This window comes from Truncatella angustata, assembly GCF_020726525.1.
Source record: "Truncatella angustata strain MPI-SDFR-AT-0073 chromosome Unknown BKA67scaffold_7, whole genome shotgun sequence".
Classification (NCBI taxonomy): Eukaryota; Fungi; Ascomycota; class Sordariomycetes; order Amphisphaeriales; family Sporocadaceae; genus Truncatella; species Truncatella angustata.
The window spans coordinates 1,243,306-1,256,331 of record NW_025763387.1 but is presented as its reverse complement, the minus strand read 5'-3'; the positions used below and the strand labels follow the sequence as shown (position 1 = coordinate 1,256,331).

General features: G+C 47.4%; 4 protein-coding genes across 4 annotated transcripts; 2 read left to right on the top strand and 2 right to left on the bottom strand.

Annotated features, from left to right (window-relative positions):
• Positions 1 to 601: 601 nt before the first annotated feature.
• On the bottom strand, positions 602 to 1,463 carry BKA67DRAFT_661591 (uncharacterized protein; the record flags this gene model as incomplete). Its single annotated transcript, XM_046107840.1, has 2 exons — positions 602 to 1,164; positions 1,217 to 1,463. The coding sequence occupies 2 exons, from the start codon at positions 1,461 to 1,463 to the stop codon at positions 602 to 604; spliced, it is 810 nt and encodes a 269-aa protein (XP_045955137.1).
• Positions 1,464 to 2,509: 1,046 nt separating this feature from the next.
• Positions 2,510 to 4,010, top strand: BKA67DRAFT_538651 (oxalate decarboxylase family bicupin; the record flags this gene model as incomplete). The annotated part of the gene is made up of 3 exons (XM_046100496.1): positions 2,510 to 2,872; positions 2,925 to 3,264; positions 3,316 to 4,010. The coding sequence occupies 3 exons, from the start codon at positions 2,510 to 2,512 to the stop codon at positions 4,008 to 4,010; spliced, it is 1,398 nt and encodes a 465-aa protein (XP_045955136.1).
• A 1,709-nt stretch (positions 4,011 to 5,719) lies between these two features.
• On the bottom strand, positions 5,720 to 7,876 carry BKA67DRAFT_661589 (sulfate permease; the record flags this gene model as incomplete). The annotated part of the gene is made up of 3 exons (XM_046107839.1): positions 5,720 to 6,529; positions 6,586 to 7,478; positions 7,537 to 7,876. The coding sequence occupies 3 exons, from the start codon at positions 7,874 to 7,876 to the stop codon at positions 5,720 to 5,722; spliced, it is 2,043 nt and encodes a 680-aa protein (XP_045955135.1).
• Positions 7,877 to 8,878: 1,002 nt separating this feature from the next.
• On the top strand, positions 8,879 to 10,217 carry BKA67DRAFT_648636 (uncharacterized protein). Its single transcript, XM_046105991.1, has 3 exons — positions 8,879 to 9,102; positions 9,140 to 9,271; positions 9,485 to 10,217. The coding sequence occupies exons 1-3, from the start codon at positions 9,023 to 9,025 to the stop codon at positions 9,753 to 9,755; spliced, it is 483 nt and encodes a 160-aa protein (XP_045955134.1). The 5' UTR covers positions 8,879 to 9,022; the 3' UTR covers positions 9,756 to 10,217.
• The last annotated feature ends 2,809 nt before the right edge of the window (positions 10,218 to 13,026 follow it).

The window sequence follows — 13,026 nt, the reverse complement described above, 5'->3', positions numbered from 1 at the left end:
TCAAGGTCACGAATGCTCCATAGATGAACTCGAGCTGATATATTCAAATGTACTGCCAAGGTTAGTGGTCGTTACAATAAGCTGAACTTGTCAGCTCCGTAAGCCTACGATAAGAGTCAAAGACTCTTCGCAGCTATGAAATATAAAATTTGACAAACAACGGTGTGAGGTAGCGTGCTTGCAGGCACGTTTCAGTGGCTTCACATGGCTCACTACTACGCAACCATGGGGAATGGTTTCATTAAATAGGTCGTCGGTGGATGCTAGGACTTCAACACAATCACATAATGCCTAATCAAGTGACAAGCTATGGAGTATTGAGTCCATAATTACAACTGGGCATGATAAGATGATATGTTTTATTGAAATCAAGGTAGCTAGCTTGGCATTTATTTTATATCCAGCTACTAAGCGAGAATACGTGGTGGCAAGCACAAATCTTTGGCGCTGCGTGTGCGGGTCGCGCTGCAATCCAACGCTTTCATGAATACTGTTTCTGTGAAGATATCGAAGAAAAGAACACCTCCCCTCTCTTTTTCGAGACAAATTTGTCTCTTTCTAGCAAATCAGGTCTGATGCTTGCTGGTCGAAGCGCGTATCACTACTCGGCTGCGCGCCAGAAAAACCACGTCACTGCCACCAGCAACTTGAGTACTGCAGCAAACCAGAGTGTGCCAGCAGCACCAAATTCGCTACGAACCAATATACCGCCAACCACAGCGCCAAGTAACAGTAAGACTGGTGCACCCACTCTGCGATTTCTCTCTGTATTTTCCCGCGTAAACAACTCAGCATCGGAGAACAAGTCGCAGTAAATGCTCGTCAAAACCACACTTGTCAATGCGTTGTATTTGAGTGCCCTGCTAATGACAGCCTGCCCACAGCTCTGAAAAGCAACAAGAGCAATGGGCACCAAGACAACCCAGCTTAGCTCATCATCCGATTTAGGACCCCAGGTGAGGATCCCCGCCGCAGCGATGACAAGAGTCATCTGCAGAAGGAAGGACGCGCAAAGCACCCATCGTCGACTAGGTAAAAAATACCGGTGAAAGCGACTAAAAGCGAACGATCCCACGCAAAAAGAGATCAACGAAGTCCCAGACTTAATCCATCGGGTCGATTCTGAGGGCGCAGCTAACCCGAGTCCAATATAGACGGTGTTGCCTGCAAGTGTTTAGTGCGACGATATGAAAGATTGAAGATGAAAAAGATTCACCTGTTTGCATGGACACGAAAGACCCCCAGGTATTAATGGAGGCGCTGTCAAGCAGACCAGTTACGAAATAACATAATAACAAGATCAGATCAGCCCAGTCTCTGTTGACAGTAGCCGTCAGATATGAGCGCCAACTCGGTTTAGATGCCGAACGTCCCAGCAACGCTTGCTCTTCATCACCGCGAGGGTTAGTCCTGGTGCCGGTTGTTCCGTTGTTCACAGTGCCGTATCCGTTCTCAGGCGCCATCGTGGATTTATATCAATATTGTCTCACTCAATGTGTCTAGGATGAGGCTACACACGAGCTTAAATATGGAAAAACCAGAAGTCCTACTCGGCCAGTTTTGTGTTACTGCTTGTTCAAGTATGACATGAAAGATGACAAGCTTTTAAAAATGGGTCTGAGATGGATACTCTCGAGGGTACCGGCAATGCAAGAAGACTCCGAGTGGGAAAATAGGAAGAGGAAAAACGTCAGTCTGATCGCAGCTAGCCGTATCTGTTGCACGTCGTGGAGCCAAAGAAGGAACACGGCAACGAAAAACCCGGAGCTGTTAGCATATTCCCAGCGATACTGCCCCTCAATGACGCTTTTCTCCCTGTCGCGCGCTATTCGTTCACCGGGCCAGGGTGCCTAGCTCGTGGCCGGCGTCGTACAGGTCTCCATGGTAAACCCACCCTCCTAGTGGAACTTTATGTACCATCTAAGCAGGATAGTGGCCTGGATCGCTACCATCGTCGACCTTCTCACGAGGTCAAGTTCAGCTTCAGCAATCCTCAATTGAAACATCTTAGCGTTTTTAAGCGAGTATCACGAGCTCCAATCGCTACATGCTTCATGAATGCGGACAAGTTTCGGTCTTGCTCGGCATGTAGGATCGGTGATGGCTCGGCAGTGATGTTCATGCTTCATCGCTCGCTATGAGTTGGGGTAAGACAAGGGATCATGAAAGTACTATGTAAGTTGGACAGCACCTGGCCTAACAGCCAACGGTTACATCGGGATCGGGTACCCCACAAGTACAGGGGGGAATAAGCTGCAGGCTTGCTTCAATGCGTCCGGTCCTGTGTCGCAATCTTGAGCTCAAGCTGTCGAGGACGTCAACAAAAGTTCGGAGGAATGCTTGATGCGGTCACAATCGTTCGATAGGGCGTCTTAACTAGGGACAGGTAGACATAAAACCTAGCTGGCCCCCTTCACTATGTAAGGGTACCATCTCTATTGTACTTCTCTCGGTGACACAGCTTTTTGGTTACTCTCTGTAGGGCTGACTCACTGAACTGTTCCCCAATATGCAGCTGCAACACTCTCTTGTCCTTCTCGGCGCCGTACTTGGCGAATTGGGTCTTGCCATCCCGGTGGAGGATAGTCCTCGTCAGCGCCTGTTAGATGGTAAACCGTTGCCTGGAAAATATAGAAACGAGAAGAGCCCATACACGCCGGGCTTTAAGGACCCTCTCGATAGGCCCGTCGACACAGTTGGGGACGAGTTGGACCCATTGCCTTACCGTAATGGTCACGGCGCATCCGTCCTCGGGCCCTGGAATTGGGAACGCTCCCGACAGAATCCCGACCTAGTGAGGCCGCCAAGCACTGACCATGGGGACATGAAGAACCTGCGCTGGAGTTTCGCTGATTCGCATGTGCGCATTGAGGTGAGTTCCATAACCATTTGTTTTATAAGCGATTGCGTTGACTGGAGTACAGGAAGGCGGATGGACCCGACAGACGACCGTCCGAGAGCTCGGTGCTAGTGTCGAGCTGGCCAGCGTCAACATGCGCCTCGATGAGGGCGTGATTCGTGAATTGCACTGGCACAAGGAGGCTGAATGGGCTTATGTCTTAGACGGCGAAGTTCGCATCACTGCAATCGATTACGAGGGCGGCAATTTCATTGATGATCTGAAAAAGGGTGACCTGTGGTACTTCCCTAGCGGTGTGCCCCACTCACTCCAAGGCCTGAGTCCCAATGGAACCGAATTTCTGCTCGTCTTCGACGATGGCGGTTTTTCGGAGGAATCTACATTTATCCTCACGGATTGGCTTGGTAAATAACCTCAGAACAAGCGAAAATCAATAGTCACTGACGCTATAGTAGCACATACACCTAAGTCTGTCATCTCGAAGAACTTCAACTTGGCCCCCGAGGTCTTCGCACATATCCCCGACAGTGAGAAGTATATCTTCCAGGGAACTACGCCCGGTTCGATCAACGAAGAAGAGCCTACCGGCAAAAACATCAAGAAGTCCAAGTACAACTTCTCGCACCGTTTCCTTGAGCAGGAGCCAAAGAAGACCAGTGGCGGAGAGGTCCGTATTGCTGATTCAAAGAACTTCCCCATTTCCAAGACTGTGGCCGCTGCCCACGTTACAATTGAGCCCGGTGCTATTCGCGAGATGCATTGGCACCCAAATGCCGATGAATGGTCTTTCTTCATCAAGGGTCGTGCGCGTGTCACTGTCTTCGGCTCGTCAGGCACTGCCCGCACATTCAACTATCTCCCCGGCGACGTGGGCATTGTGCCTCAGAACATGGGTCATTTCGTTGAGAATATCGGCGATGAGCCCATTGAGATGCTCGAGGTTTTCAAGGCGGATGAGTTCCGTGACTTCTCTCTTTTCCAGTGGATGGGCGAGACCCCCAAGAAAATGGTTATTGATCACCTGTTCGCTGAGGATCCTAAGAATGGTGAAGTCTTCTGGGACAAGGTAAAGAGTGCCGCTAAGGATGAGGTCACGCAACCTGATTCCGATCTATTTTCACACAAGAAAATCTCGAGCGAGCTCAAGTAAAGTAGCCCATACGGGATCTAAAGCAGGGTGTAACGGGCGTGCGGGCAGTGGATTTAATCACTGAAAACAAATGATGGAATATGATCTTGGCAGCATATGGAGCGATTCAATAAGTGCCAAATCGCGTAGTTACGGGAAGAGAAAATCATCTCAATGCAGTGTTCATGAATAGTCCGCGACACAAACACAACAGTCTAGGAACAATAAAACAAAATAATTTTTCAACCCTAGATATTGAAGAACCAGCGTTCGCAAAGCTGGTGGGTCGCATGATCTAAGTTCTTATGGTCACTGGGAAATGGAGAGGGTTGTGTCCCGTAGCCTGAGGCTTGAGGGCGACATGCCGCAAGCGGGTCAACCAACGTGCTGGGAAGATCAATTGGATTGCACCTCCACTGCCGCAATCCACCAATCCGAGATTATAGAGCATCAAATGCGCATACTCCGCTCGGCTTTGACGCTAGTGGCATAATGGAATAATTTCGATGTAAAAAGCTCTCCAAGCTACTCCACAAAGCAGTCGACCCAGCAATGTGGAACTGCCAAGTAGAGCAAGCTTTCTCCAAGCTTGTGGGGAATTGCTTACATACGTGAAATAACTAATATATGTGTGTGGGCGTCGATCATAAACAATTTTATGCCAAGAAGGTGCCATCTTTTAAGTGGCGACAAGAACACCATATTCCAGCAGTTTTTAAGCCGTTTCCAACCACCTACCTGTGGATTCACGCAAACAATATGTGTTGTCCCTGCGACTCATTGTGGCATCCAATGCCATATGGAACTCGCTCCGAAACCTCTCCACAGCCTGATTTGCGGCTGCTCAGGCAATACCAAAGCTTATCCTGGACATCTGCAAAAGTTGGCACAGTCAGCGCAATCATGAACAGCTCGCAACCACTCGTTGTACACTGTATGAGTAATCGCCTGCCTTGTTGAGAGATAATGAAACCCTCTACTGCACGGCGGGACAAGCCTTGACGGCCGATTTAGGGCGTCGCAGGCCCATGTAAATGCTTGGCGGTCCACTTCCGACTGAATATCGAGTCGCATGGCGCGCTGGATTTGGAGGAATTTCACAAATAGATAGCGGCTCCTACCACTTCGGTGATCACCCGTGGGGGCCTCGCGGTCACGCCAATGGGTTTGTTTGTGATTGAAGTCACCCTCTTGCGACCTAATATAGAAGCAAGGTTCTACTGCCAGCTGCTTGTGACATTGGATCTCACCGATGTTCCCTATGCACTTTATATGTTAGGCCGTAAATAGTACCCAATAAGAAGTCCAGTTTTGACGCCGGGATCTCAGGTTGTTGACCCGAACAAGAATCCCTGGAGATCACTCGGGAAGCGGACCTAGTGCTCACCGGTTGAGGCGCGAGCAACACTGTCTATGTGGTGATACCCATGAACGGATGATTTTCGTTCTCACAGGAAGCAGTCGTTCTATTTGTCAAAAATACACGGTTCTATGAAGCCTTGTGGTAGTGGCATTTCGATGATGATAAGCTTGAGACATTTGAACACAGAGACATGTACGCATGAAACTATAGAGACAAAATCAGAAAATCATCGCACGTAGCACTAGCCTGAGTACTCTTGTCCAAACAAATCTGACATGATCAAAGCGCCTCCAAATGTCATTCCCAAATATCCTTGGTAAGAGAAAAAAAGTTTTTGACTCGTGCACATCAGAGCATAATGCACCGACTAGTCCATAGCCTTCTCCGCGATCACATGCTCCAGTACGCTACCAAGTCTTTCTCGATCAACGATGGCTCTTTCAAGAGAAGGATAGAGTATGTCAACACCTTCCTGGTGGCCATCGCCAAACACGGTAAGTGTCCAGTTGGCCCGCGCGAAGCGCTCGCGGACACTCCCGTTCATGCCGACGAAGCGAAACTGAACTTCTTTCCCGCAGTGTATACGGATATCAGCTTCCAATTCTCCGAGCGCTAGTACACCCGTGGTGTCGATCCATGATACCATGGTAAAGTCAAAGATCACCACCGACAGGGGAACATCGCGTAGCGCAATGCTGCGATCCCTGCGGATCCGCTCCACCCGACGTTCCGCGGCCACACTCCATGAGCGTTCACGCGAACGGAATACCGTGCTGTCTGGAAGCTTGTCATAGACGAGCTGGATTGCCTCTACTGTGACGCGCTTGCCCCTTGCTGCATTGGGGAAGAAAATAGAGTCGTTGAAATGAACGACGACCGTGTCGCTTGGAACATTGACGGCAGAGAGATCACCCGGTGCTGTGTTGAAACGACCCAAGGTTTGTGATTCTCCAGTAGTGTCGCCATTTGGGCTCATATTGACGTCGGGTTTTACAAAGGCAGATCTCAGCAACGACCAGACGATACTCCAGGCGACTCCGACACCAATACCGATCTCGGCTGATACGAATATTGTGATCCAGAATGACAATTGTGACGCAACGAAATCAGCCATGGAGATACGCCAGTATCGGTAAAAGAGTGAGACAGGGCCGAACAAGTTGATGACAGCCATGATCTGGGCTAGTTTCAGCGATACTTCTGGCAAACGTGGAGAACAGGATTGGCACTCACAATTATAGCGGCAAGCGTTGCCTTCGGAATCCAGTACAAAGCGGGTGAGAAAACATAGATGGTTAAGATAATCCAAGCGGCGGTAACCAATCCGTTCAAAGGGCTTCGAACACGACACTCCGAGTTGACAGCAGTTCGTGACATAGCACCGCCAACAGGCATAGCACCAAAAAAGGAATTGACTAGATTAGTGATGCCGAGATAGTTGAGTTCCTGCGTTTGGTCAATGGTATAACCATTTCTCCTCCCGAAAGCTTTGCCAACGGCAAGGTGTTCCAATGTGCAAGCAATCAGCGGTGCAAAGGCACGAGTCGCTGCTTTCGCAATGAGCCCAGTGTCATGTGCCTTGGGGGTAGCGATTCCGTGAGTGCTGACTTTAGAGATTGCCCACACCAGCTTGTCTCCACGGTCCTTATTGACAAGATAGCTGATAAGCGTGAAGATGAAAAGGACAATGATGGCTCGACTACTGGAAAAATATTTTAATACCCAGTGCCTTGTACCGTATCTTTTGCCAAGCTTCTCCAAAGCGATGAGCATCAGGATGGACCCAATGCCTATGCCACACGTCGGGCCATCCCACTTGGGCAGTCTTTTAAGCGCGTCGCCAATGATGTCGAAAACCATGGAAGGTGTGTTACTGAGTCCAATAAGGCTACCGAGTTGCCCGAAGCCGATAGTAAGGGCAGTAGCAGAAATAAAGCCTGTCAGGACAGGCACAGAGACATAATCAAGGAGGAAACCTAGTCCAAGAAGTCCAAGTATCAAGGAATATACACCGACCATGAATGCAACGGCACTGGCGATGGCTGCTGGACTATATTCATCGGAGTAACTTTCAACGATTTCCGCCGTCAACAGGCCGAGGATAGAAGTCGGACCGGAGGAGAGATCTAGAGTCGAGTCCATATTAGTGTATAAGTCTCAACATTTTGTGTAATATATACACACCTTTCGATGTACCCATGAAGACTGCGACAGCTGCTGGAACCCAAGCACTGTAGAGACCGTTCTCTATAGGGATAGTTGCGATCTTAGCATAAGCCAGACCTTGTGGAATCAGCATCACGCCTATCGTTAGGCCAGCAATGAAGTCCTGAAGAAGCCATGATGGATGGTATCGGGGAAGCCATTGAACTATAGGGACCTTGTCTAGCAAGTAATGTGTCGCAGCACCCGGAAGCTTTGGTGTTCCTTCGATCACGAATCTCTTCAGTCTATTGGTGCTGGTGTCGGATCGTACAACGTTCTTGAACGCATCGACCTTCTCGCCAACTGAGAATATGGCCATAATGAAGGGTTGAGGATGAAATCAATACAACATAAAGTATGAAAACTGCCTCCAAGGAGAGACACAGGGACTATTCTACAGAAATAGATCTAAGGAGTTCTGTGATCCGTAGAACGATGAGCAGATTCGCTGTACGGTGGCGACCGAAGGCGAAATGGCTAGCTACCGAGCACTATATAGATATTGTCCCTTTTTTCCACATCCGTAAACAACCCAGACAGTCGTAGGTCAATACTATATCGGAGCTGGTCCATATACCGCCGCATATTGTCACCCTCCTTCGGCTCATTCTCGCAATCTTCGGTATGTCAGTCTTCCTCAAATAGACATCCCGTGTTATGATGTGCAGAAACTCTGGGAGGGGTACTCGGGTGGCTGCCATCGTTGTCGTCTTACAGGTGTGTTGTTGCAATACCAGGTGCAACTAGGGTCACCACACACGAGACAGGGTGTTTAAAACCGGGCTAGATCATCTATCCTGGAAACGGTATAGACAATATCGTTTAACTTCACACCCTGCATTGGCGTTCCAATACTAATTGTTTAGAGGGAGGGGCTGGCTGCGATGTGATGGTGTGGGATCTGTTGCGAGTACAAGACGTGCCGTGCGGGGATGTAAGCGCAGGCAGTACGGATGTCATTGGCTGCTCTGCAGATTTGTGCCTTGTGACTTTGGTTCACTTCTCCTTCCCCGGTATGCATGTCGGTTAGAAGCGATTTTCAGGGAACATGGGTGATGATTTACTGTTGTGTACGTTTGCGAATACTTGTTTCGAGTGTAGGATGTGACTTGAGCATGTATTCCCACTTTGGTTGAATGGAGTCGGTTTGCGAAGCAGTAGCCCCTGCGCATTTACACATCCCCTTAATAACGTGGTCTTGTTTGGTGAATATTTCGGCATTGAGCCTTCAATGGATGTATCGAGCTCTCAGTGACGTCGACGTATATGTCATGCGGGATAGCAAACAAAAGCCAGTATAGGAGACGTAGGGCTCCCGCCTGAGGCGTCTTTGTAGTGGGCCTAGATAACACAAATACATATACTCTAGCATCACGGAAAGAGTGTCCGCCCTCCAACTCTAATGGTCGATCCATCCTAAACGAGGCGTGTTCAGCCAAGTTAGGCAACATGTCCGAACGATGCAATGTACGGGGGCAAATCTCGGTCCGTTCAGCTAGGCGAAACAACAGCCATAAGAGGCAACGAGCAAGTCGCAATAGAAAGGTCAGTAATGCTTGATTTCCATAACTTCTTCAACTAGGCCCACCTCTCCCTTGCCTATTCCTGTTTGTGAGCAAATCGTGGGGAAACCCTGTCAAATACCTGATTGGCCAACTATCCTGGACTACGCCCTTAGCTCAGTATCTCGAAACGAATTCAAGACCTATGTAAGGTCAGTCAGCTAGGTTCTTAAATCTAATGCAAAGCTACGGCGCGACTCAATTGCGATTGGGTGAGCAGTTATTGGGGAGACCAGACGTGTCTACCAATCTCGACATGAGTTTGACGGCCTGTTGCAATCTTGTTGCTCATATCAGGACTTTGGTGATGATTTCGAACGACATGATTTCTCTAATTGAAGTTGTAGCTAAGCTTTTTGGTCCAGATCAGGTGATACAAATTGCATGCAGCTGTTGGAAACGATCAGCATTTGTTGCACCGCCAAGCAATGGTTTGGCGTTTTGGCAGTTCTTGGAGAGCATTTGGAGACGGAGTTTGCAGCTTGGCACATTTGCCCAGTACTTGGCGGGCTGGGCGTAAGTGCCAAGAACGGGGAGAATGGTGATCTCCAAATACACATTTGTGACGACGACAGTGGTCATGCTCGAATATCCAGCCTGGGCGGTCTTGTTGCTAGCATGGGGAAACTTGCGTAGCAACCCGCACTGGACTGTGCTTTGCCTCATAATATCGCCAAGCTTTGAAATTAGTATTGAATTTTGGAAGACTATTCAGAGCCTCGCAAATCAGAATGTTTGACCCAAGAGTTGCATTCGAAGACGGCTTGGTTCGAATCATTCCAGGGTTGTACCCAATAGGATATACCGCCGTGTCGAGTTCCCGGTCTCGATTTAGTAGGTTAGCTAACATCGGCAGTGCTGAGAAGGCAAATTGGTTTCTCTCTGTGCTAGTTTTTGTTTAGGAAAACAAATATATCCGAGCGGATACGATGGCGCAGAGGAATGACGAGAAGAGACGAGTCGTATGAGCCTGATACCCTAGAAGGATCAGTAATAGATAGAAGTTGTACAAGGATTTATCAGCAATCTGCATGGTCCAACGACAACGCGAACATAAACGAAAAGCTCGTTAGACACTTTTGGTATAAGCCAGCAAAAAATCGATGCCGAGTCGCTGTCAGCAGGTAACCATATGATTGTCAATTGGTTTAGACGTGGTAAAAGATAACGTATCCTGCACCATAAATAATGCTCATGTATACTTTAAGGCATAAACCCCAACAATAACAACAAGGAGTCAAACCTACCTGTAAATATAATCATACAGTTGTAATGCCAGAAGTCATATTCAAGGTTGATAACCAATCAGAGTGACGGTCGAATCTTGACAGTTACCAATATGGATAGGACTGAAATGAGAGACACTAGGATTAGTATCGAACATGGAGGAAAATTTTCGTCTCGAAAGCAGCCTAGCAAGACAAACACTAGTACAGACATGTAAATATTTCTTTTTAACATATTCGGTCTGAGATTTCAGGTATCATACAGAGATTAACAACCATGCAGTATCTATAAGTCCATGCTGGATAAGCTGTGTGTCAAGGCTGTTAACAACCTAAGAAATATGTAATTATCTTAAGTAAAACTTCTATAATTAAGTTTACTTTCCAGGGCCAATCGTAATACCGACATTTACATATATCTGACGGATTAATTCGGCACCATCCACGGACAACATCCGGAGTGTTCGGATATTCGCTAAGTTATGGTTGCATCAAGCTAGGATGGTAAACAATATATTGAAACTAAAGTCATACATACTTGCACATACTCCAAACGTCAATCGTTTTGCGTTTAACATCCTAAGCTGGCTTACTGAGGGGTGTGTGATCAATCAGACAATTGGCTAGATATGAGGTGGAGTCAGCAATGCGTCGTGTTTTATTCCGAATTCTTTGTTAAACGTAGGCAGATTGCCATGTTTAAGCGTCAAGGTTAGGCTACTTTATGATTCCATGTACTTTAACATCTGATATGATTGTCTAATGATAGATCTACAAAAGCTCTCACTCTAGATCATGGTGAATATTTTAGTGCTGCTAGGCGAACCATATATTTAGAATTGTCCTTTGAGATTGAATCTTGTTTCACTTCCAAAGCTATTTACGATGTACCTAATCACGAACTCTCAACTTTCATGAGACGAGGTTGACGCAGATTACGGTAAGCATAAAAAGTACATCCCTTTTTCCGATGATGTTTTCTTGCACAACGACCGTGGTGGTCTTGATCAGTGGCGTTGTTTCCTGACGAAATATTGATACCTTAAGCGCATCCTTGAACGGTTGATCTGCCCGGCTGGCTTCTTTGCGGCGGCTCCATCGCGATTGTACCTCCCTGCTACATGATGCCGGGAGCTTTTTTAGGGTAGGAGATTTATTGGTTGATGTGCATATAATTGTGAAGCGCGCTAACCTACGTGCTTTGATGTATTCTCTAGAGGCCCTTTTCTATATTAGGATGTTCCGCTATAACTACATGGCTTTTTGTTCTCTCGTTGGACTCGGTCAATCTCGGGTTTATGGTATGCGGGAAATAGATTAACCAAGAGCTGCCAAGGTGAGGGTATCTGGACCGTGTACAGCTGAGAAACCCTGGATGGCTTAGAAAAGGGGTAACAACAATTGGACAGGTGCCCACATCACGACTACCATGCATAATTGTCCTCTACACCCTCAAGATAAGGGCCGACCAGTTCTGAACAACCAACTGACTCACCGCGCTGGTTGGAGTAGCATCAGTCTGCATATGTGCAGTCGTGTAACCAACATCAAACACAAAAGATATGTCGTTGTAAAGCAGTACGAAATTCGCCTCTAAATACTGCTGTAAATGGTGTTTGGCTCGAGAATCATGCAATCTTGTATCCGAAGATGGTGACACAACACTCTGCCAAGTCTTCAATACCAGCCGATTCTAGCTCGATGCAAGAAGTCGTGCATGAGCCAATACAGGACCGCACACGATGGTTGCCTGCTTGAGGTCTCAATAGGCATATTTCCAGGGCTTTAACCATCGTGACTATCGCGAGTGGAGCCTATTTGCCCTTGCCGAACACTGCTCCGCTACCATTTTTATCAGTAGAGACTACCAAACTACTGAGTAGTACAGACACATCGCGTAATCACTATTGCTATGCAAGTTCTATCCGTTGCGAACGAAATGCCCTGCAACTTCAGTCCAATAGCTACGAAGCTTACGTAATCCTTCGTCGTGGAGATGTCGAATCACTAGACACAGATCCACAGCAAAGCATCCCATCAATTGTCGTGTTATAATGAAGCACAATGTTTTATCCGCTCTATGAAGTGGATCTCATGTCTTGACGTTTTGCAAGTACAGATAATTTGTGATCAAAGATGTACCATTTCGTGAGGGTTGGTGGTCTTCTCATCTGCACTAGGCGCCAATGTTTGAATATATTTCAAAAAATTAACCTGATGAAGTTGAATGAATAAGAATGGATGTGGAGTCAGCACAGCGTATTATGCCTTTTCCAGTAGCATTTATACGAACCTATCTCCATTGATGCTATCCTCAAAAGGATTTTTTCCTCCCACGGTCTGTTTGCTTCTTGAGCTTGTACTTTCACCACATCTGATACTCTGAATTGGTGATTAGGGACGTGCCCGAGAATGCTATAATGTTGGCCTCGTCCAATACGATATCTGCCAACGTAGTACATCAGCCAAGATGACAAATGTCATTGTAGATTTGACCGGAGGCAACTGCTATTCAGGTTTTCACTTGTTTCCTAACAATAAGAACTCTTTTCAGTGTACTATGCTGTACGGACCCGTAAGGTAGATACGGTTTCTCAGCTTGCTTGTCCTGCTCATTGATTGGAAGCAGAAGAGGAGCCACTAAATTAAACGAGGTCAGTGCTGTTTGGGTCCCAACTGAG